Below are 17108 nucleotides of genomic sequence, written 5' to 3'. Positions count from 1 at the left end.
GCCTCCACGAGAGAAGGCTGAGGGGGGATCTTGTGGCCTGTTACAAACTAGTCAGAGGGGACCAGCAGGCACTGGGGGAGTCCCTGTTCCCCCAAGCACTACCAGGAGTGACCGGGAATAACGGTCATAAGCTGGCAGAGGGTGGATTCAGGCTAGATACCAGGAGGTGCCACTTTACGGTCAGGGTGGCTAGGGTCTGGAACCAACTTCCAAGTGAAGTGGTGCTGGCTCCTACCCTGGGGGTCTTTAAGAGAAGGCTGGACAATCACCTTGCCGGGGTCGTCTGACCCCAGTACTCTTTCCTGCCATAGCAGGGGGCGGACTCGATCTGCTCAGGTCCCTTTCGACCCTACTAACTATGAAACTATGAAACAAAAGAGCAGTTAATACCCAACTAGTATTTTGCAAAAGTTAAAAGGGAAAGTTTGCTAAGGAGCTTGCTATTGCTACCGACTACATGGAAGATGCTGAGCTTTTATAGTCTTTGGCAGCAGGATAAGACCCTGAGTTTATATGAAGTAGAGGAGTGTGTGTGCATGTGTGTGTGCGCGCTTATGAGAGAGGAAGAACATGTTGAACATTTATACTTACCACTAAAATCAATTTAACCTGTAGACACATCACCTTGGAGAAAAAAAATATGACTGATTTTATGTGACCACTCTTTCCTTAAACAGCTAGCTGGTTAAGCGTACTGTGTTTGCTGGGGCTCATCGTCATCACTAGTTGAGGGAAAAAAAGCTGAACCATAACTTTGCTTACAATAGAGAAATGTTTAAAAAAAAAGCCCTGCTGTTCCAAGCTTAATTCCAGTGGCATCAGTCACAGAGGAAGGAGGACTGCATATACAGAGTCCATCAGCTTTTTAACTGGCATGTCATCCAACCCTGTCCAGAACTGATTCCAGTTCAGTCTGATTCCAGAAATGCAGGCTTTCAGGTCTACGCTAGTATTCCTAGGGTTGTGAAAACAGTGACTCTGAAATGGGAAAATTCTGCAAAGTATCATTATTTTAAGACATGACTTAAGAGGACTTTTAGCCCCTGAATGCAGCTGTGATATGCCTTAGCATGCTACTATTAAAGACTTGTATTATTTAGGACCCACAGTTCACAAATGAGCTTGGAAGCCTGTTGTATCAGGTGCTGCCCAAACCCCGAAGGGACAGCTCCAACCTGAAGAGCATCCAGTTTAAACCAGAAGCAGAGAGTGCCAAAGTGATTTCCCAGGGTTGCACACTGAGTCAGTCACAGAATCAGGTTCCCCGAGTCCCGGAAGAGTACTACCTTACCTCTCAGATCATCCGCCACTTTACAGAAATGCTACCTTTTGTTCCCAAACAACAGTGGTCAGTGCATCTCCTCCCTAATACCTCATTATGCACGTGTTTCTTCACCTCATTCATCTTTCCTATTAATCTATTAACCTTTCCTTCCATCTCATATCAGTGTATAACCTGTATATCCATGCTTCATATTGCCCACATTTACATGAGCGATGGGCTGCATAGTTGTTACTGCAAGTACTAAATGACAGCGCAGCAGCCGGCGTTACTGCACAGTACTGTCTCGGCACATTTTTTTCCCAATGGCAATGCTGCGCAGTAGCGTCGTGTCACAGTTAGTGCCATGCAACACTTCTGCGCGGTAGCAATGAACTGCTAAGGAGTAGCATCTCATGTAGAGGCACCCAGTCAGTATCAAACTCTGCATCCTAACCCTGCAGTCTAACTGCTCAGCCCCACAAGGCCTTGACCATCTTATTAACACACATCTTGGCATCGGTAAGCTTTTGCCACAAAACCTCCAATATGCTCCTTGGTTAATTTTTCAGACGAAAACTTCTCTGCTCTTTGTGCCCTGCTGTGACAACTGACGTGCAGGAGTGAATTCAACAAGGCTGGAAAGAAGGTGAAATCGTTCACCCACCCACTGTACTGGATCTATCACAGGGGTTTGCCCTTTTACATGCTACAAAGCACAAAGGAATATTCAAGCTACTTATACCTAAGGAAGTTAAGCCTATACTGCTCTGATCACATCAGACCCAGAGGACTTGCAAGCCCCAGTTGCTAATGACCATGCTGTGTCTCTGCCCATTTGGCAGATTCTCAGCATGCAACACTTGCTTTCACCATATTCAAATGCCCCGTGGTATTAAGCTATCTCTGCTGGGTGCTAGCCTTTCCCTCCACGTGTTTCTATAGACATTTAATCCTCTTCTTTCCTCTTCTCCAAGGAGGACTGCTGCTGTCACCAATTTTACGGCCACTTGCATATCAAATGGCAGATAAAGGAACTTCCGTAGCATGGGGCATGGAGATCAGGGCCCTCTGCCTCCAAAACACAGGAGCTTATTGCTGGAGCTAAAGGGGAATCTCGATTAGGTCTCCGTGGCAGACTCATGCTTTGCATCTTGGCGCTGACATGACTACAGGCACTTAGAGATGGCTGAAAATTAGTGAATATATATTTTTTACTTGGAAAATATCTTGTAATCTTTTAGAGTGAGAGAGAGAAAAAATGAAATATTAAAATAAATGGGAAAAAAAGACCTAGGGGGCAGTGATTCATTGGTATAATGCTGATTAAAAACAGCAACTGGCAGTATTTTTCTTTTCTTTTTTGTTGTTGTTGGAGTCAGACAGGCACAAATCCTTCAGTTTTCTATCATCACTGTAATATTAAGGGGAGCCAAGCAGATGTTTTAGCTGGGCTGGTAAATGCTCATGATAATTCTGCAAGACTGCACTTACACAGCACAGTCCGCCTTAAGGCCCACTTCACCTTCATGTAAAATTTCGTATCAGCTCATGCATTCATATTTCCCCCGTAGATGCAGCTTTTTCTGCTGTTTGCAGAGTTTTATCATTCAGATTTGGGTTTTGAATTTCTGCAGGCCTTCCCTAAAACAGAAGCTAGGTCAGCTTTGGTCCCCATGCTTCTGGAGTCAGTGTTTTTATTTCAGTACCTGTTGCACTACTAAAATAGCTCATCAATAGCTCATCACTGGCAAGGGTTACATTAATGCCAGAAACTGCCTTTTATAGCTTCCTAACCCCAACCTGTGACAGCCTCAATGTGTTATGAGCTGCATGCACTAAACCAAATACCATCATGCAGGGTGGTATTAATTGCATATTACTGAGGGGATTTAAAGCTAACCAATTTAAAATGTTGCCTTCTTATCAACAGCAAATGGATCAATACAGGCTAATTACAGCTCCTTTCCTCCCACTGCTTTTTCTCTCCAAGTATCCTCTTTTTCTACAGAGTATCCTGTAAAAGGATTCCTCTGATGGAAAAATCCTGCTTTAATGGCTTCTGAATTTGATTGTAAGTGGGGACATCTACACAAGACATTTACAGTGGATTAGACTAATTAGTGCCACACTAAAGACTACATGTGCAGCACTATTAGGCCACGCTAAACTAATAAACGCTGCCGTAAGAGAGTACACAAGACAACACAAGTACTATCCTATGGCAATGTTATTTAGTGAGCCTCCATGCAAATATAGATGCTGTCTCAGGAGGCTGGAGCACAAAGGTGTTTCAGTGCCAAGGGCTGTCTGGTGGCTAGCTCCATGCTGGAGCACCCCCCTGTTCCAGCCAGCCTCTCTGCAGCATATTGAGCTGGGTCGGAGCTGCCCCAGGCTGGCAGACCGGCTCCCAGGCACAGATGTTCAGGGTTTTTCTCCTGGAGCAAAAATGGCCATTCTGGGAGAAAAATAACCAAGCAACAAGCAGGGTTACATCGCTCCTGGGAAAGTTTCTCCCAGGGGACTGAATATCTGCACGCTTTCCCCCAAATTAACTTCTCCTAGGGACCAGGAAGAGCCCCATGCCTTCTCCAGACCAGGGTCACTCCAGTCATGAGAAGGCACTGAGGGCTTGTGCCTTTCCCTAGACTGGGAAGTGAGGGGAGAAGAAGCCACTGTTCTCTGCCTCTTCCCCAAACCAGGAAGTTTCCAGTTTCGAGAAGAGGAAGGGGTTTTACCATCTTTCTCTGGCTCCCCTGATTGCCCTGCCACTCAGCTGGGCAGTGAAGTGGTGATTTAAAAACTAGCGGGAGCTGGGAGCTGGGTTGGAGAGGCTTTCCCTGAGCCCTGTTCTCATCCCTTCTGACTTAAATTGCCATTCCCACCACCCAGTTGAGCAGCAAAGGGAACAAGGGGAAGCCAGAAGGGCTGGGAACATGTGGAGGACTTCGCCAGCCTGGCTCCCAACCCCTGCCACCTTGCCGCTCCGCTGGGTGATGGGGGTGGCAACTTAAAAGCTGGAGGGGCCAGGAGCAGGCTTGGAAAAAGTCTCTGCTCGCCCAGCATCCAGCCCCTCCGACTTCCCCTGGCCGCTCAGCTGACCCCGAGCAGTGCAGGGTGAGGCAGGAGGCTGTGTGAAGACAACACCCAGGAGCCTTGCTGCTGATTTAAATTGCCTCCACTGCTCAGGGTTAGCTACGGGGTGACTCTAGCTGCTGTGCCCCTGCCACTGGGCTCCTCGAGCCCTTATATAACACTGGAGTGCTCCCCCTTTTCCATGCTTTAGGGCTGTTGGTTGTAGCTGCGTTGGTCTAAGGACAGACTCTTCCTATGACTGAAGAAGGGTGTTTGTGCCCAAACGCTTGCAAAACACCATTTTTTCCAACTATTTAGTTGGTCTAATAAAAGATATCGCATATACCTAAAGACTCTTGTCTGCCCCACTTTTCCTGCACTCTTCTGGTCAGCCTGAAGGAGTGCAAGGAGTGGATCCATTCTCCTGCAGGGGAAAACCAGGAGGGTCTCGCATGGAAGAGTACCCCCCTCCTGGCAATCAGCTGGCTGGCTGGCTGGGGAGGTGTTCTCCTGCGGACCCGAACCCTCCCATGGCTTTTCAGCAACTGTCAACTACCACTTGACAGCCTACCCCCTTCCCAGGGCAGGGAGAGGGCAGGCTCCCCTATCAATGGCTCCCCTATGGACAGGAATAGCCCAGGAAGCAACCCTCTAGGGCCTCCTGGCAGGAGAGCTCACCTGTAAAGTGGGACACTGGTATAGTCCAGCTCCCAAGCTATTTTTCTACCAGAAGAAATGCTTTTGAGTAGAAATGTATGCAGCCAGAATAAAAATGCAGCGACACCATGCCAGTGGCAGACAAGTACAGCTCCAAAAGATGCAACAAGAAGATGAGCTTTGTGATGCACAGCAAACTGGCCTCTTTGGAGACATCTTTTTTCTAGTTTTCTACTTGTCCTTGGGAAAGGTGCTGGTCAGGGAGTGGAATCCTCTGTGCCAAACCAAAGAACATGTAAAGCTTTCCTGCTACATACTCAGCTTGCACCTTGAAGGTCTCCATTAAGGAATAAGTGGGTAGTTTAATCTCTATGACAAGGTGTTGACCTCTCTGATAAGCTGGTCCTCATGTAAGGATGACTCCTTTGAACTCAGAGTCTGTAAACACAGGCCCTTCAATGGCCATCAGGTGGGACTGACTTTTAGACGCTACCCAATTTGGCCTGAGGTTCTCGCCTATTGCCAGAAGAGACACAATTCAAACAAGATGAGGACTACTAAGCCTAGGTGATGAAACAGTTCACAGCAAACCCCGAAACACTGGGAGCCTCCTCTGCATTGCAGGATTTGTGGCTTTGGAGCAGGGGTGTGAACATAAGAAAACGGCACAGCTGAGAACATGGTGGACTCCAACCAGGCTTACAGATGACATGGGAGGGAGGGAGATGGCCAGCACCTGAGGCAGTTTCTTGTAGAGATGGGTTTTCCTGCTTGTTTGGCTTGATCCTGCCTCCATATAAACAAATATTCCATGAACTCCCTTATTTCTCAAACCACTTTAATAACCCCTGAGAACCAGACTAAAACTAAGAATTTTAATCAGTTTAATGAATGTCGTCTCTGGTCCCAACTGATTTACTTCTGAGGGAGGGCGTGTGATGAGCCTATCAAACAACAGGCCCTCCTGTACATCCAGCATTTGGATTACAGAGAAAGGGCCAATGTTCAGATGGTACGAAGGAGAGCAGCTCCTGGGAGACATCAGAGAAGACTACGCTGATTTAACACCATTAAAGAGCTGGCCCAGTGTTCTTAGACACGTATGGCATTGAAGTGAGTCTATTTATATTGCATGATGCAATAGATGCTGATTTGAATATGCAAGAGAATATATTAATTCAGGGCAGCTACGAAGAATGCCTTAAATGCTGCAGTCATTTTTAATGCCGAATTCAGTGAAGCTGACGGCAGTGCTCAAAGCTTGAAGTCAAGATTTATATAGCACAAAATGAATTTATGAAAGAGCAACTAGGTTACGACTGTATTAGAAAGTAGATAACTGATACATTTATAAAAAAATATCTAATTGCTGCTTCCTTATTTACTTAGACATTGATGAAGATTCAGTATCAGAGGGGAGAACAGACGGTTAACAAAGCTTTTCCTTCCTTTTCTTGAGTGTGGATTGTCATGTAATGGCCGTGGGGTAAGACAATAAGCCTCCTGTTGATAAATTCATTGCCCTTTTATGTGCAGGGGCCATGTAGGGTTTTCACAGTGGGACCAAATGCAGTAGAAACATCAAGTCATTTAACAGAGACCGCTGCCCTCCATACTGACCCTTGTCTCACTGCCTTCTTTTCCTTTCTGTCTCTTATCTATCCCTCGCCTGCTCTGCTAGACAGTAAACTCTTTCAGATAAGAAGCCCAGCACAAAGGGTCCAAGTCTATGAGGAGGTTTTCTAGGTGCTACAATACAAATAACGATGCTAAAAATGCTATTAAAATGATTTACTAATGAACTTACAATTATAATTAAATTATGATTACATTTACTTATGCTAATAAAAATGCTATCACCGTGGAAATATCCTGAACACCCATCATGCCATGTCTACAAAACGTACCTAGCTGCAGCTAACAGTTGAAAGCATTTAGCAACGTAAAACTAGCCACCAACTCTCTTAGGTGAAGTATTCGTTTCCCTCCATGGTCTTCCAGCAGGCCCACCTCTTCCTTACAAGTATCACTGCTGCAGTGATATCCAGGCAGCCTGGGTCTCAACCTCCTTGTCCTCATCGGTGGCAGGGAACCAGGAAGGAGGGCCATCTGGAATCTGGCTGCTATGAGTCTCGTCCTCTGCGTTGACAGACCTGGCTGCCAAATCCTAAAGCTCTAGTTCAGTTTCTGCTCAATCCGTATTTAGGCAAACTCCTGAGATTTTCAGTGAGAGAAGGGTTAGGCTGCCTTATAAATGACTCTGAGCACAATCTTGGCAAAGGTAGAGGAAGGATGAAACCCACAGTTGCCCTGGCAGAAACAACAGGCCTGATCCAAAGCCCATGTCAGCCAGTGGAAAAACCCTGGTTGACTTCACTGGCTACTGGACCATGCGCAGTTCATGTCAGTCTTGCTCACATGCAGATGACTATGCCCACGTTCATTTAAAGAGCTGGCTGAGACTGGCTAAACTGGGAAACTGATTCAGTAGCAACTAAACCCAGATGCCACTGATAAGGGATTTTTTCCAAAGCAACAAAGTCTGCAATCAGGAATCAAGGTAATTCCTTCTGGCAGGCTCCTGAAACTTTTCTCCAAGTTGCCAGTGTATGCCTAAGAAGGGCTCCCAGAGAAAGGACTTTTCTTCTGAGAACCAGTACAAAAGCAGGGGAAAACTGTAGTTATCAAATGAGTCAAGTCACAAATATTTATATGAGATCTTGGCAATGCGGAGTATGTTCCACTGGCTGGTGATCCAAGGTCCATGGAAGTTGACAGGACTCTTTCAATTAACTTGATCTTGTGCCTGGTACTAGATACCTGGAGACCTAAATGGTTGGAATTCTGTCTTTTTGTTACAAAGAATAAGCCTTATGGTAACAGGGGTGTAGGTTGTAGCCGTGTTGGTCTAAGGCCCTAGGCAGGCAAGGTTCTTTGGGTAAATCCGACATCTTTTATTAGACCAACTCAAACAGTTGGAAAAGTTCTTCTCAGCAAGCTTTTGGGCACAAACACCTTTTGTCAGGCTGAGGAAGCATCTGCAGACAGTCTAATAAAAGATGTCGGATTTACCCAAAGAACCTTGTCTGCCTACAGCCTTAGACCAACATGCTACAACCTACACCCCTGTTACCATAAAGGCTTATTCTTTGTAACAAAAAGACAGAATTCCAACCATTTAGGTCTCTAGGTATCTAGTACCAGGCACAAGGTCAAGTTAATGGAAAGCGTCCTGTCAACTTCCATGGACCTTGGATCACCAGCCAGTGGAACATACTCCACATTGCCAAGATCTCATATAAATATTTGTGACTTGACTCACATCAAAGTCTCCTTCCTTTGATAGAGCACTTTGTACATTCACAGGCTATCTAAGATATCAATACCTCACCACTTCACTTAGGAATACAAGTAAGGCTCTTTCTTCCCAGGTGCAGACACACATCATTAGTGTACATCAACTGTACGGATCAATGGATGCTGCACACGTGTTGTGAAGAATTTCACCCGTATTCATTTCCCAAGGGCATGCACAGCCTAGGCTGTTATTGGATAGAATGAGTTACCAAATCTAAAGCCACGTGTTCAAGAAAGCGAACAGAATTCAAAGGAGACTACTCACCTCAAGCACAAGAAAAGCATGAAGGCAACAATAAGTGCTCCTACAGATATACAGTGTCCCAGGTAGTTTATGATGAGAGCAATCTTGTAATGGAGTGCATACTTCCTCTGGAGGTAAAAGATAACACGATTAAATCAGCATGACACTCTGATCGCAGACATAAGGTACACTTAATCAGTTTAAGGAAACAGTAATTGCTTTTCTTGACTTTAAAAAGATATTATAGTAACCCTACTGCAGCTATTTATGTATTAATCAAGCATACTGTCCAGGGATAACAAGGCTGTTCTCCTAACAAAAGGCTTTGTTGCCATTTGGAACATTTCCATAATTTCTTAAAGATCTGACCGCATCAGTATTTTCCCATGGAATTTCAGTAGCAATGCATTTCTCTCCGGGCTGTATAGTTTAGGAGTTTATATCTTAAAGGTAATCAGAATAATGAAGACATGGGGCACTCAGGAAAGACAACGCCAACAGGAAATGAGACAGGAAAGCCGAGTGTTTTTGTAAAACGTCCATTTCTGGAGGAAGGGAAAGAGCAAGATAACGATTTCAAAAACATTCAAAAACATTTTTCTTCTCATACTGTGAACTGCCAGTTCTTTTTAAGTTTCCCTTTAAAAAAAAATCAAAGAAAAAAGAAAACTTGCACAAAAAAATCTGATTTAAGTTGAAAATATGTTTTCAATAAATCCGTGCTCTTTTGCACTCCACTAGCTGAAGTTAAAACAGTCTCTCAGTTCTCTGAAGGTGATACCTTCTAGCTTTTCCTTAGAGAGGCCATTTTATTGACAACACTCCCATGATAAAGCATACTTAAGTCTTCGCTGCAAAGTGCGCTAGGCTGTCCTTGGAGAAAGCTACATTACATGAGGATTTAAAAGGGGGATTGGAATATCCTGTAGAATGAGTCTCACTTGCAGCTGCCCATTTCCAAATAGTCTTGAGGAAGCACAGAAATGTCAGACCGTTTCACCCTGAACCATGTTATACCGGATAACCAAAAGGAAACCCACCCCTGCCAACAAAACACATACACCTTTTTATTTGAATGGTACCTGATTTCTTGAAACACAAGCTATTTCATTCACTCTACTGATAATTGCCACTAGGGTTCTAGGGATTTTTTAGAAATACAAGACTAAAAGGTTGCTCCTCCACAAAAAAGTAGGATTGTAAATCAAGTATTTCATCTCCCTTGCTGCTACCATAACAGTTAGCTTAACTTTGCACAAATCATACAAGGTTACAGGTGCGAAGACAATAAAATCAAATGGAAAAAAGAAAATCAACTCCTATGTCACATGCTGGGGCCAAGGAAGGAACAGGCTCTGTTGCTTCTGCTACTCATAAGCCAAGTCAAGTCAGTCCCGAGGCTGCTGCAACCACTTTAGATGCTGTGCATCATTGGTGATTCTTCGGGCAAAATGACCTGGTAGCGCCCATCTCCTCTCCAGGTATGGCTGGCCATTGGCTCACAGGGAGCTCATTCATCCTTTGACAGGTCTTGATTTTAGTCCTGCTGGGTGTCCACACACCCCCCTCACCCAGGCTAACCTAGGTGCGGGCGCTGGTTGAGTCACCGACAACCCAACCATGGAACAGGCTATATTGGTTTACATGATACCAAGAATGGCAGACCAAGAGAGGCCTGGCCTGACAGGCGGTACTTATAAGGCAAATCCAAATACCAGAAAGATAAGTTGGACCTAACTAAAGGTACAATGCTGTTCTAACCAGGGGTTTTAAACAACTCTACCCCCAGTATTTTTTTTACAGTTTACCTTACTGGAATAACTGGTGCAGCTCCATTTGTGCTGGACGATATTTCCACATTTTATTACTGAAAAACTTATAATAATTTTTGCTAGGCAAAGCTCTGCTAATGTAGGACTCTTGCAATACTGTGTCGTGAGCCCTGTCTAATGTCTGTTTGCTGCAGTGGATAACAACCCTGAAATTACTGGGCTGATTGCTCAGAAACAAGATCCTTGTGTAGAAATGGGGATAAAGAAATGAAGATGGAAACAGCGGACTGCGGACTGCCTCAGCTATTTCTTCCGCAGATGGGAATAGCTGAGTAGAGCAATAGCTGGATAGCATCTGATAATAGGATGATAACTGTAACCAAGAGCATAGCCACACTGTAAGGGCAACACCAGGGATTTGTATCAGGCTCCATCCTCCAAATGGGGCAGGTGCATGACCTCCAGGGCTGGTTCAAGCACACAGAGGCCAGGGTGCTCTTAGGGTTAGATTTCCAGGAGGTGAAGGAAGGCAAAGAATTGTGAAAGTTTCTCCTTTTCCAAGCAAGTGGCTGATTCCCCAGTCCCTCCAAACCAAGGTGGCCAATAACTCAACACTGGACTGTAACTGCAGCCCCTACTCGCAGGAGAGATCTCCAAAAAAAGGGAGAATCCTACTTCCTATTGGCTGAGTATCCTGTCAGTTCCTGCAGAAAGTGGGGGTGCAGATAGCACACGCCCCACTGCCTCTTAACACAGGCTCTGCAGACACTTTCAAGGTATCAGATCAGTCTCGATTTCCATGAACACCGGGCATGAAGCCAGCTGAGCCACAACTGGGTGGTCGTGTCGCCTAACTCGGCCCGTCCTGTATGTACTCCACCAATTGTCTAGAATTGAACTGATCTGCAATACAAACGACAACAATTGCTAGGACTACAGCTTCGTCCCAAGTTAAGGCTCCTGCATTTTCTCTCAAAATACTGTTTTCCATGGCTGGGAGTTTTGATGTTAGCTAGCCCCTTCTGATGAACAAATACATTCAGCGGTTCCTGCTACTTCTCCCACTCTCTCTACTTCACCTCTATCCGAGTGGTATCAAACATGAACAACAACCAGGCTGATGAAGACCAAACCCTGATTTTTGCTCGCTCTGCAGTGACATCTTAAAAGGTCCCTTTTTACAGAGCTTTACTTGTCCCCGAGTTAGACGTCCATTTTGAGAATGAGTAACAGGTATGTGAAGGTTTCCATGATATGGATATCCCTATATTGAGCTAAAACTATAAACACATTCTCCATTATTATGCCACCAAACAGCCATTAAATCGTGATGCACTAGATCATATTTGGTCCCCTGATTCAAGCTCGATAGGGAAGCTCTGTCAACCGCCTACTTTGAGACTCTAGAAGCAGAAATGCCGCAAAGCATAGATCTATCTGCAACTCCTCTTTACATCATGAGTTCAATGGGACAATTCACATGAGTCTGATGAGTGTGCACTGTAGGTCCCCCCTTTGTCACTGATCCATGGAGGAAATCAATCTATTATAGCCCCAGTTAAGGAAGACTGCATAACAGCCTGTGGTTTTAATTCCAGGATCCTTTAGCACACATCTCATTGGAAGGATCTGGGCTATAGCTGCATTTAACAAAGACTGCTAAATCCTTATTTACAGCCCCGAAGGTCAGCAGCTCTATCTGGAAAATTGCATCACATTGTACTGGAGAACGGATTGGTGGATGTGGTCACTGGGTGCCCACCGGCCAACTGAGCTCAGTTGATAAGCATTGATGGAGCAAACAGGTGGATGCATCTCATGTGTAACCCAAAGGGGATTTCAAGGAATCAGTGGGGAACATTTTTGATCACTGGCCCACCCTAGGTTGGATCTTTAGTATCCCAGCACTGGGCAGATGTTTCATAAACACCCACAAAGTCGAAAACTTGTAAAGATTATCATAAATCTTTTAAGATCAATTTAATGAGTTTTTAAGCATTTGCAAATGCTGATGGTTCTGGAAAACTCTTGGCTTTCAGCTGGTTCAGTAATTTGTGATTTAAGACATTTGACAGTATCTCCAGGGCTTCCAAGGTTAAAATCAGCAGAGTACAGGAGAGAAAGCCTTAGGTGTAACACCTGTCCAACTGCTTTCAATGCAGCTCCTCTATATTTGCCTTTGGAGGGATGGTAACTATTCAAAGTCATGCAAGTAGAAAACTAGTAAAGCAATAGACTTTTCCTAGACAGGCAGAGAAGGCAATAATACTTTGGCTGCTGGACCTAACTCAAAGGATACCTATTGCTTGCAGTGACCACAGAAGGCTTTAGCCGATGCATTGCTTCCACCTACCTCAGAATAGCTGTTACCACCTAATCTCTTCCCCTGTATATTAGGCTCTACTAATTCCTCCAGCCTTAATGACCCCCCTTGTCTCCTTTTCCCAGTTATGACTATGCATTTCCTTGTGCTGTCTCCTCTGCCTCACACAGTCTCCCTCAGCCACTGTGTCAAACAAGTTCATGCTCTGTCTCCAAAGTCTTACTGAAAATTCACAGCTTTGGGCTGCTTTCCATCACTGCATTGCGGTGTTACATACTAAATTGCCTGATATTTGATGCTTTGATTCAAGTCCCAGTTCCTGGAGTCAAGTGAGTACATGAGACATTCAGCTGTCATTTGGCAAAGAAAATCTAATTTTCTAGCCCTTGTGGTTGCAGAGAAAAGCTCAAAAAATAACCCCACGTAGGTGCCAACTTTTGTTTGGTTGGGGGGGGGCACCTAAGATAATGGACATATGGAAAGTTTTATGCATTTCAAGTAACAGCCCTCTTCCCGAGGGGGACCAGGGCCCTCGGGCCCCCATGTACTCGGCATCTCTGCCTCTGCACCTAAAAGGCACATAAACCAAAAGGCAAATGCAGAATGGACCCAATATTATTTCAATTTTCAAAAACTTATGGTGCTTAAGTCATCTTATGATTTGTTGGGTTTCCAAATGCTTGCTAAATACTCAGCAATATCATTTTCGTGGTGTGTATTTCTGCTCCCATATCTGCCCTAACTGCCTTCTAATATTATTTGCATCAAACTAAAAGCCAAAGTCTGAACAAACGGGGAACCCACAGCATAGCAATTTTTGTTGCCCTCCTTCCTTCTCTTTTCCCATGTTCATACAGTCTGATTTACACAGCAAACTCCTCAGAGCAAAGGGGACCTCACCTTCTGCTCTGTTTGCAAAGTGCCTAGCACAACTCTAGCAACAGGGAGGAAAAATAAATATTAGAAAGTAGTCGTAAATCCATTCATTTCTAGGGTGAAATTCTCATTGCCCCAGGCACAGAGACAGCACAAGACCTGGACATTACTTGAGACCTCAGAATAGCAGAATGATAAACATGGTGACTGTGGCATGCGGGCCTTGGGCCTACCATTAAGACATGGATGAACTGTCCTTAGATCTCAAGGCTCAACTGGATAATCTGAAAAGAGAGGATTTCACACAAAGCTTCCAGCCTTTCCAAAACAGTCTTATAACATTTAGCCCAGAACAAGACGTTCGTGTGATACTGGACACATCCGTTCTTTTAGACAGCTGCAATTCAACCCTTGTTTTAATGCATTTCTTTGTCCCTGTCCATTCTCCTGTCAGAGGGGAAATGAGGTCAAGAGCTGGAAATGCTTGAGGCCGCTGGATACTACAGACGCTATGCACTTTGCAGGGGCGGGTGGTACAAGAGTATCTTGGACAGTATAAGTATGGTGACACTGCTCCATTCGTAGTAGAAGCACCATCAGAGCAACATCTATTGGGGTCCCCTTAAGTGAGAGTCTTACAAGCATACAGACGTACTCTTCCCAAGGACATACAATCTGAATAAACAGGACAGACAGTGACTGAAAGAAAGCTGGGAAGCTGAGGCTCAGAGGAGCAAAGGGCTTGCCTGTGGTTATGCCTGGAGTATGTGGCAGATACGGCAACCATCACCCTTCCTCACCGGTATGCTGAGATACAACATCTAGCAAAATGGTGAAAGACAAAGAGAGATACATACCTTGTCATCCAGAATAGGCTCACATTGAGAGTAGTTTATCTTGGAAGCCCATGTCCCATTTCCCATACACTCTCTGTAGGCGTTTCCTAGGTGGGACCAAAACAAGAGAAAGAAATGAGCATCTGTGTTCGGTGAAAGCAAGACGGCAACTTTGCCGACCCACAGGTTAAACAAGAACTTCTTTGCTGCACAAATAATGCACCTGGCCTCCGAGCCCAGCAAAATACACAATGTGCCGGGAAAGGAAGGGCAGGAGAAATAAAAGGCATAAATAAATACTAAGGTGTCTCCGGGCAACGGTTATGGTACAACATAGATGGAGACACATTCAATAAGACCGGAAAGGGTTGCAAAGAGCATAAGAAAATTACTTTTAATAATAAGTCTGGGCTTAGGTAAAACTTGTTAAATAGGTAAGATGAAAGGGCAAGTAAAAGTACAGCTGTACACAGCTGCATCTAGGTGTATTCAGAGAGTGGCGTGTACCATACATTGCTGCTTTTATGGGCGGGGGCAGCTGCTCTCCTATTCACCTCATTCTTCTTTTCATGCATTTCCTTCCCAGAAAGTAGCCCGAATGGTAAACTGCTTAATTACTGGGGATCTATACCATAAGGCAACCTTTGTAGCCAGCCTACTGACCTAACAAAACCAGCCATGGCATCTGGATTGAGGCCAACTGGCTTTTTCCATGACTGTTAAGACTCTCGTGAACAATAACCCGCGTGAGATGACCGATGTGGGGACAAGAAATTATTTCCTTGCTTAGAGGGGCTAGAGGCTGGGAAAGCCTCACAAGAATGTTACCCTTGAATTGACTGCAAATGTAGCTGCGAGTTGTTCAGGCTCATTCAGTCGTCCCTTTAAAATATACACACACCACACACAAAGGGGCTTATTCTTCTCTTGGAAACAGCGGTGCAAGTCAGAAGCATCTGCACTGCTGTGGAATTACACCAGAGAAAAACTGGCCTCCCAAAATCAGACCCCAAAGCTCTTTGCTGCCTTTTTCTCTGAACACGCCATATAGCTCATGATGGCCTAATGCAATAGAGACTCTAGGCACTTTCCCCCCTGCTCTGATATGATGGTTTTCCTCCTGACTGATTTCTCTGAAAGCAGGTGAAAGGTAGCATTGAGTCCCTTTCAAGAGCTCACTGAATAACTTGTAAATTCTTCATGCATCCCTTATTTTAGAGCTTTCCTATCACCACAGAAAACTACAGGTCCCAGCATAGGTCCATGGGGACTGTTGTCTTGTGAGGGTTAACTCTGTCTCTCACACACACACACATACACACACACACACGCGTGCGCGCGCACACACACGAAGTGCTGGCAAAGGAATAAAGTAGCAAAATTCAATGCAGCTTTAAGCAATGCCTGGGCTGTGCAAGGCAACAGGTACCAGCGTGTCTAGTTTTGGAAAATATATCAGGGGTGTTCAACTCCCAGCCCATACCGCCATGTCATCTGGCCTGTGGGGCTCCCCAGCAGGTATGAAAATTTGGTGGTGGGGGGAAAAGGTGGCAGCATTAATCAGTGCTACTCAGTATTCCCCTGCTGCCAAAATTCAGGACCCATGGGGACGTGGGCTGAATAATATGGCCCTGCTTGGTAAACTGCATGGCTGGGCCAATGCGGGGGCTGGATCTAGGCAGCATAGGGCCTGATCTGGCCCACGGACCAGCCATACACCATTCATCTGGCCCAACGGGCCAAGACATGGGGCACCACTGCTCTACCTTGCTCTGTGGTACCATGAGGATAAAGGACATAGCATTGAAATCCATGCTAGCAACACCCCCATGGCCTCCTCCCCCTAACCTCACTGCCACTAACAAAACAAAGTTTTTTCCCTTGTCTAATTCAGTCTATGACTGATTAGAGAGACGCTGGCAATGGAATGCAAGCTACCAGTAAATAAGTCATAACAAATTCACTGATAAACCAATGCAACTATGCCATCTTCTTTTCACCTTACTTCCTGCCCTCGTCTACCCTGCTTTTTTCCATTGGTCATTTCCCGGGGTTACACAATGCCAGCTCTGCCCGGCTGTTCCAGAGCATTGTAGTGTGGTGGGTAGCGGAGAAGAAGGATGGACAAACAATAGCAGTTCCCAGTGGGTAGGGAGCTGCTGATGCCTGGGAACCTTCAGCAGCTCTTTCACTGAAACCGTTAGATATATAGGAGCTAACCTATTTAACGACTTCTTTGCCTCCATTTTCCTAAGCAGGGACCAGATCAGTCCCCCACCGGGACCTCCTCAGGCCCCAGGGAAGGCGCACCTAGACCAAGGGTCAGTGAGGATCTAGTCAGGGAACATCTGGAAGGACTGGACATATTCAAATCAGCGGGTCCGGATGATCTCCACTCCCGAGTGCTGAGGGAATTGGCTGAGGTCATTGTGAGACCCCTGGCATGGCTGTACAGGCACTCGTGGTGCTCTGGTGTGGTGCCAGAGGACTGGCAGAGGGCCAATGTGGTTCCCATCTTCAAAAAGGGGAGGAAGGAGGACCTGGGAAACTATAGGCCAGTTAGTCTTACCTCGGTCCTGGGCAAGCTTTTTGAGAGAATTATCCTGGCGCATGTCCACGAGGGGCCAGCGGGGGAGATTATGCTTAGGAGCAACCAACACAGGTTCATTAGAGGCAGGTCCTGTCAGACCAACCTGGTGGCCTTCTA

The 17108-nt window shown here is 45.4% G+C and overlaps 1 protein-coding gene across 1 annotated transcript in view; it reads right to left on the bottom strand.

Annotated features, from left to right (window-relative positions):
* Window positions 1–17108, bottom strand: part of CRHR2 (corticotropin releasing hormone receptor 2) — a 187177-nt gene that overhangs the window by 94820 nt on the left and 75249 nt on the right. The window contains exons 3-4 of the mRNA XM_019529911.1: window positions 14423–14508; window positions 8616–8722 (exon numbers count right to left, since the gene is read on the bottom strand). Of these exons, the coding sequence (XP_019385456.1) occupies window positions 8616–8722; window positions 14423–14508 (193 nt within the window). The remainder of the gene's footprint in view (window positions 1–8615; window positions 8723–14422; window positions 14509–17108) is intronic.

This window comes from Crocodylus porosus, unplaced genomic scaffold (genome assembly GCF_001723895.1).
Source record: "Crocodylus porosus isolate Cpor-Errol unplaced genomic scaffold, CroPor_comp1, whole genome shotgun sequence".
NCBI lineage: Eukaryota > Metazoa > Chordata > Crocodylia > Crocodylidae > Crocodylus > Crocodylus porosus.
Note: the sequence above shows the minus strand (reverse complement) of the source record. Positions and strands in the feature narration are given on the sequence as shown.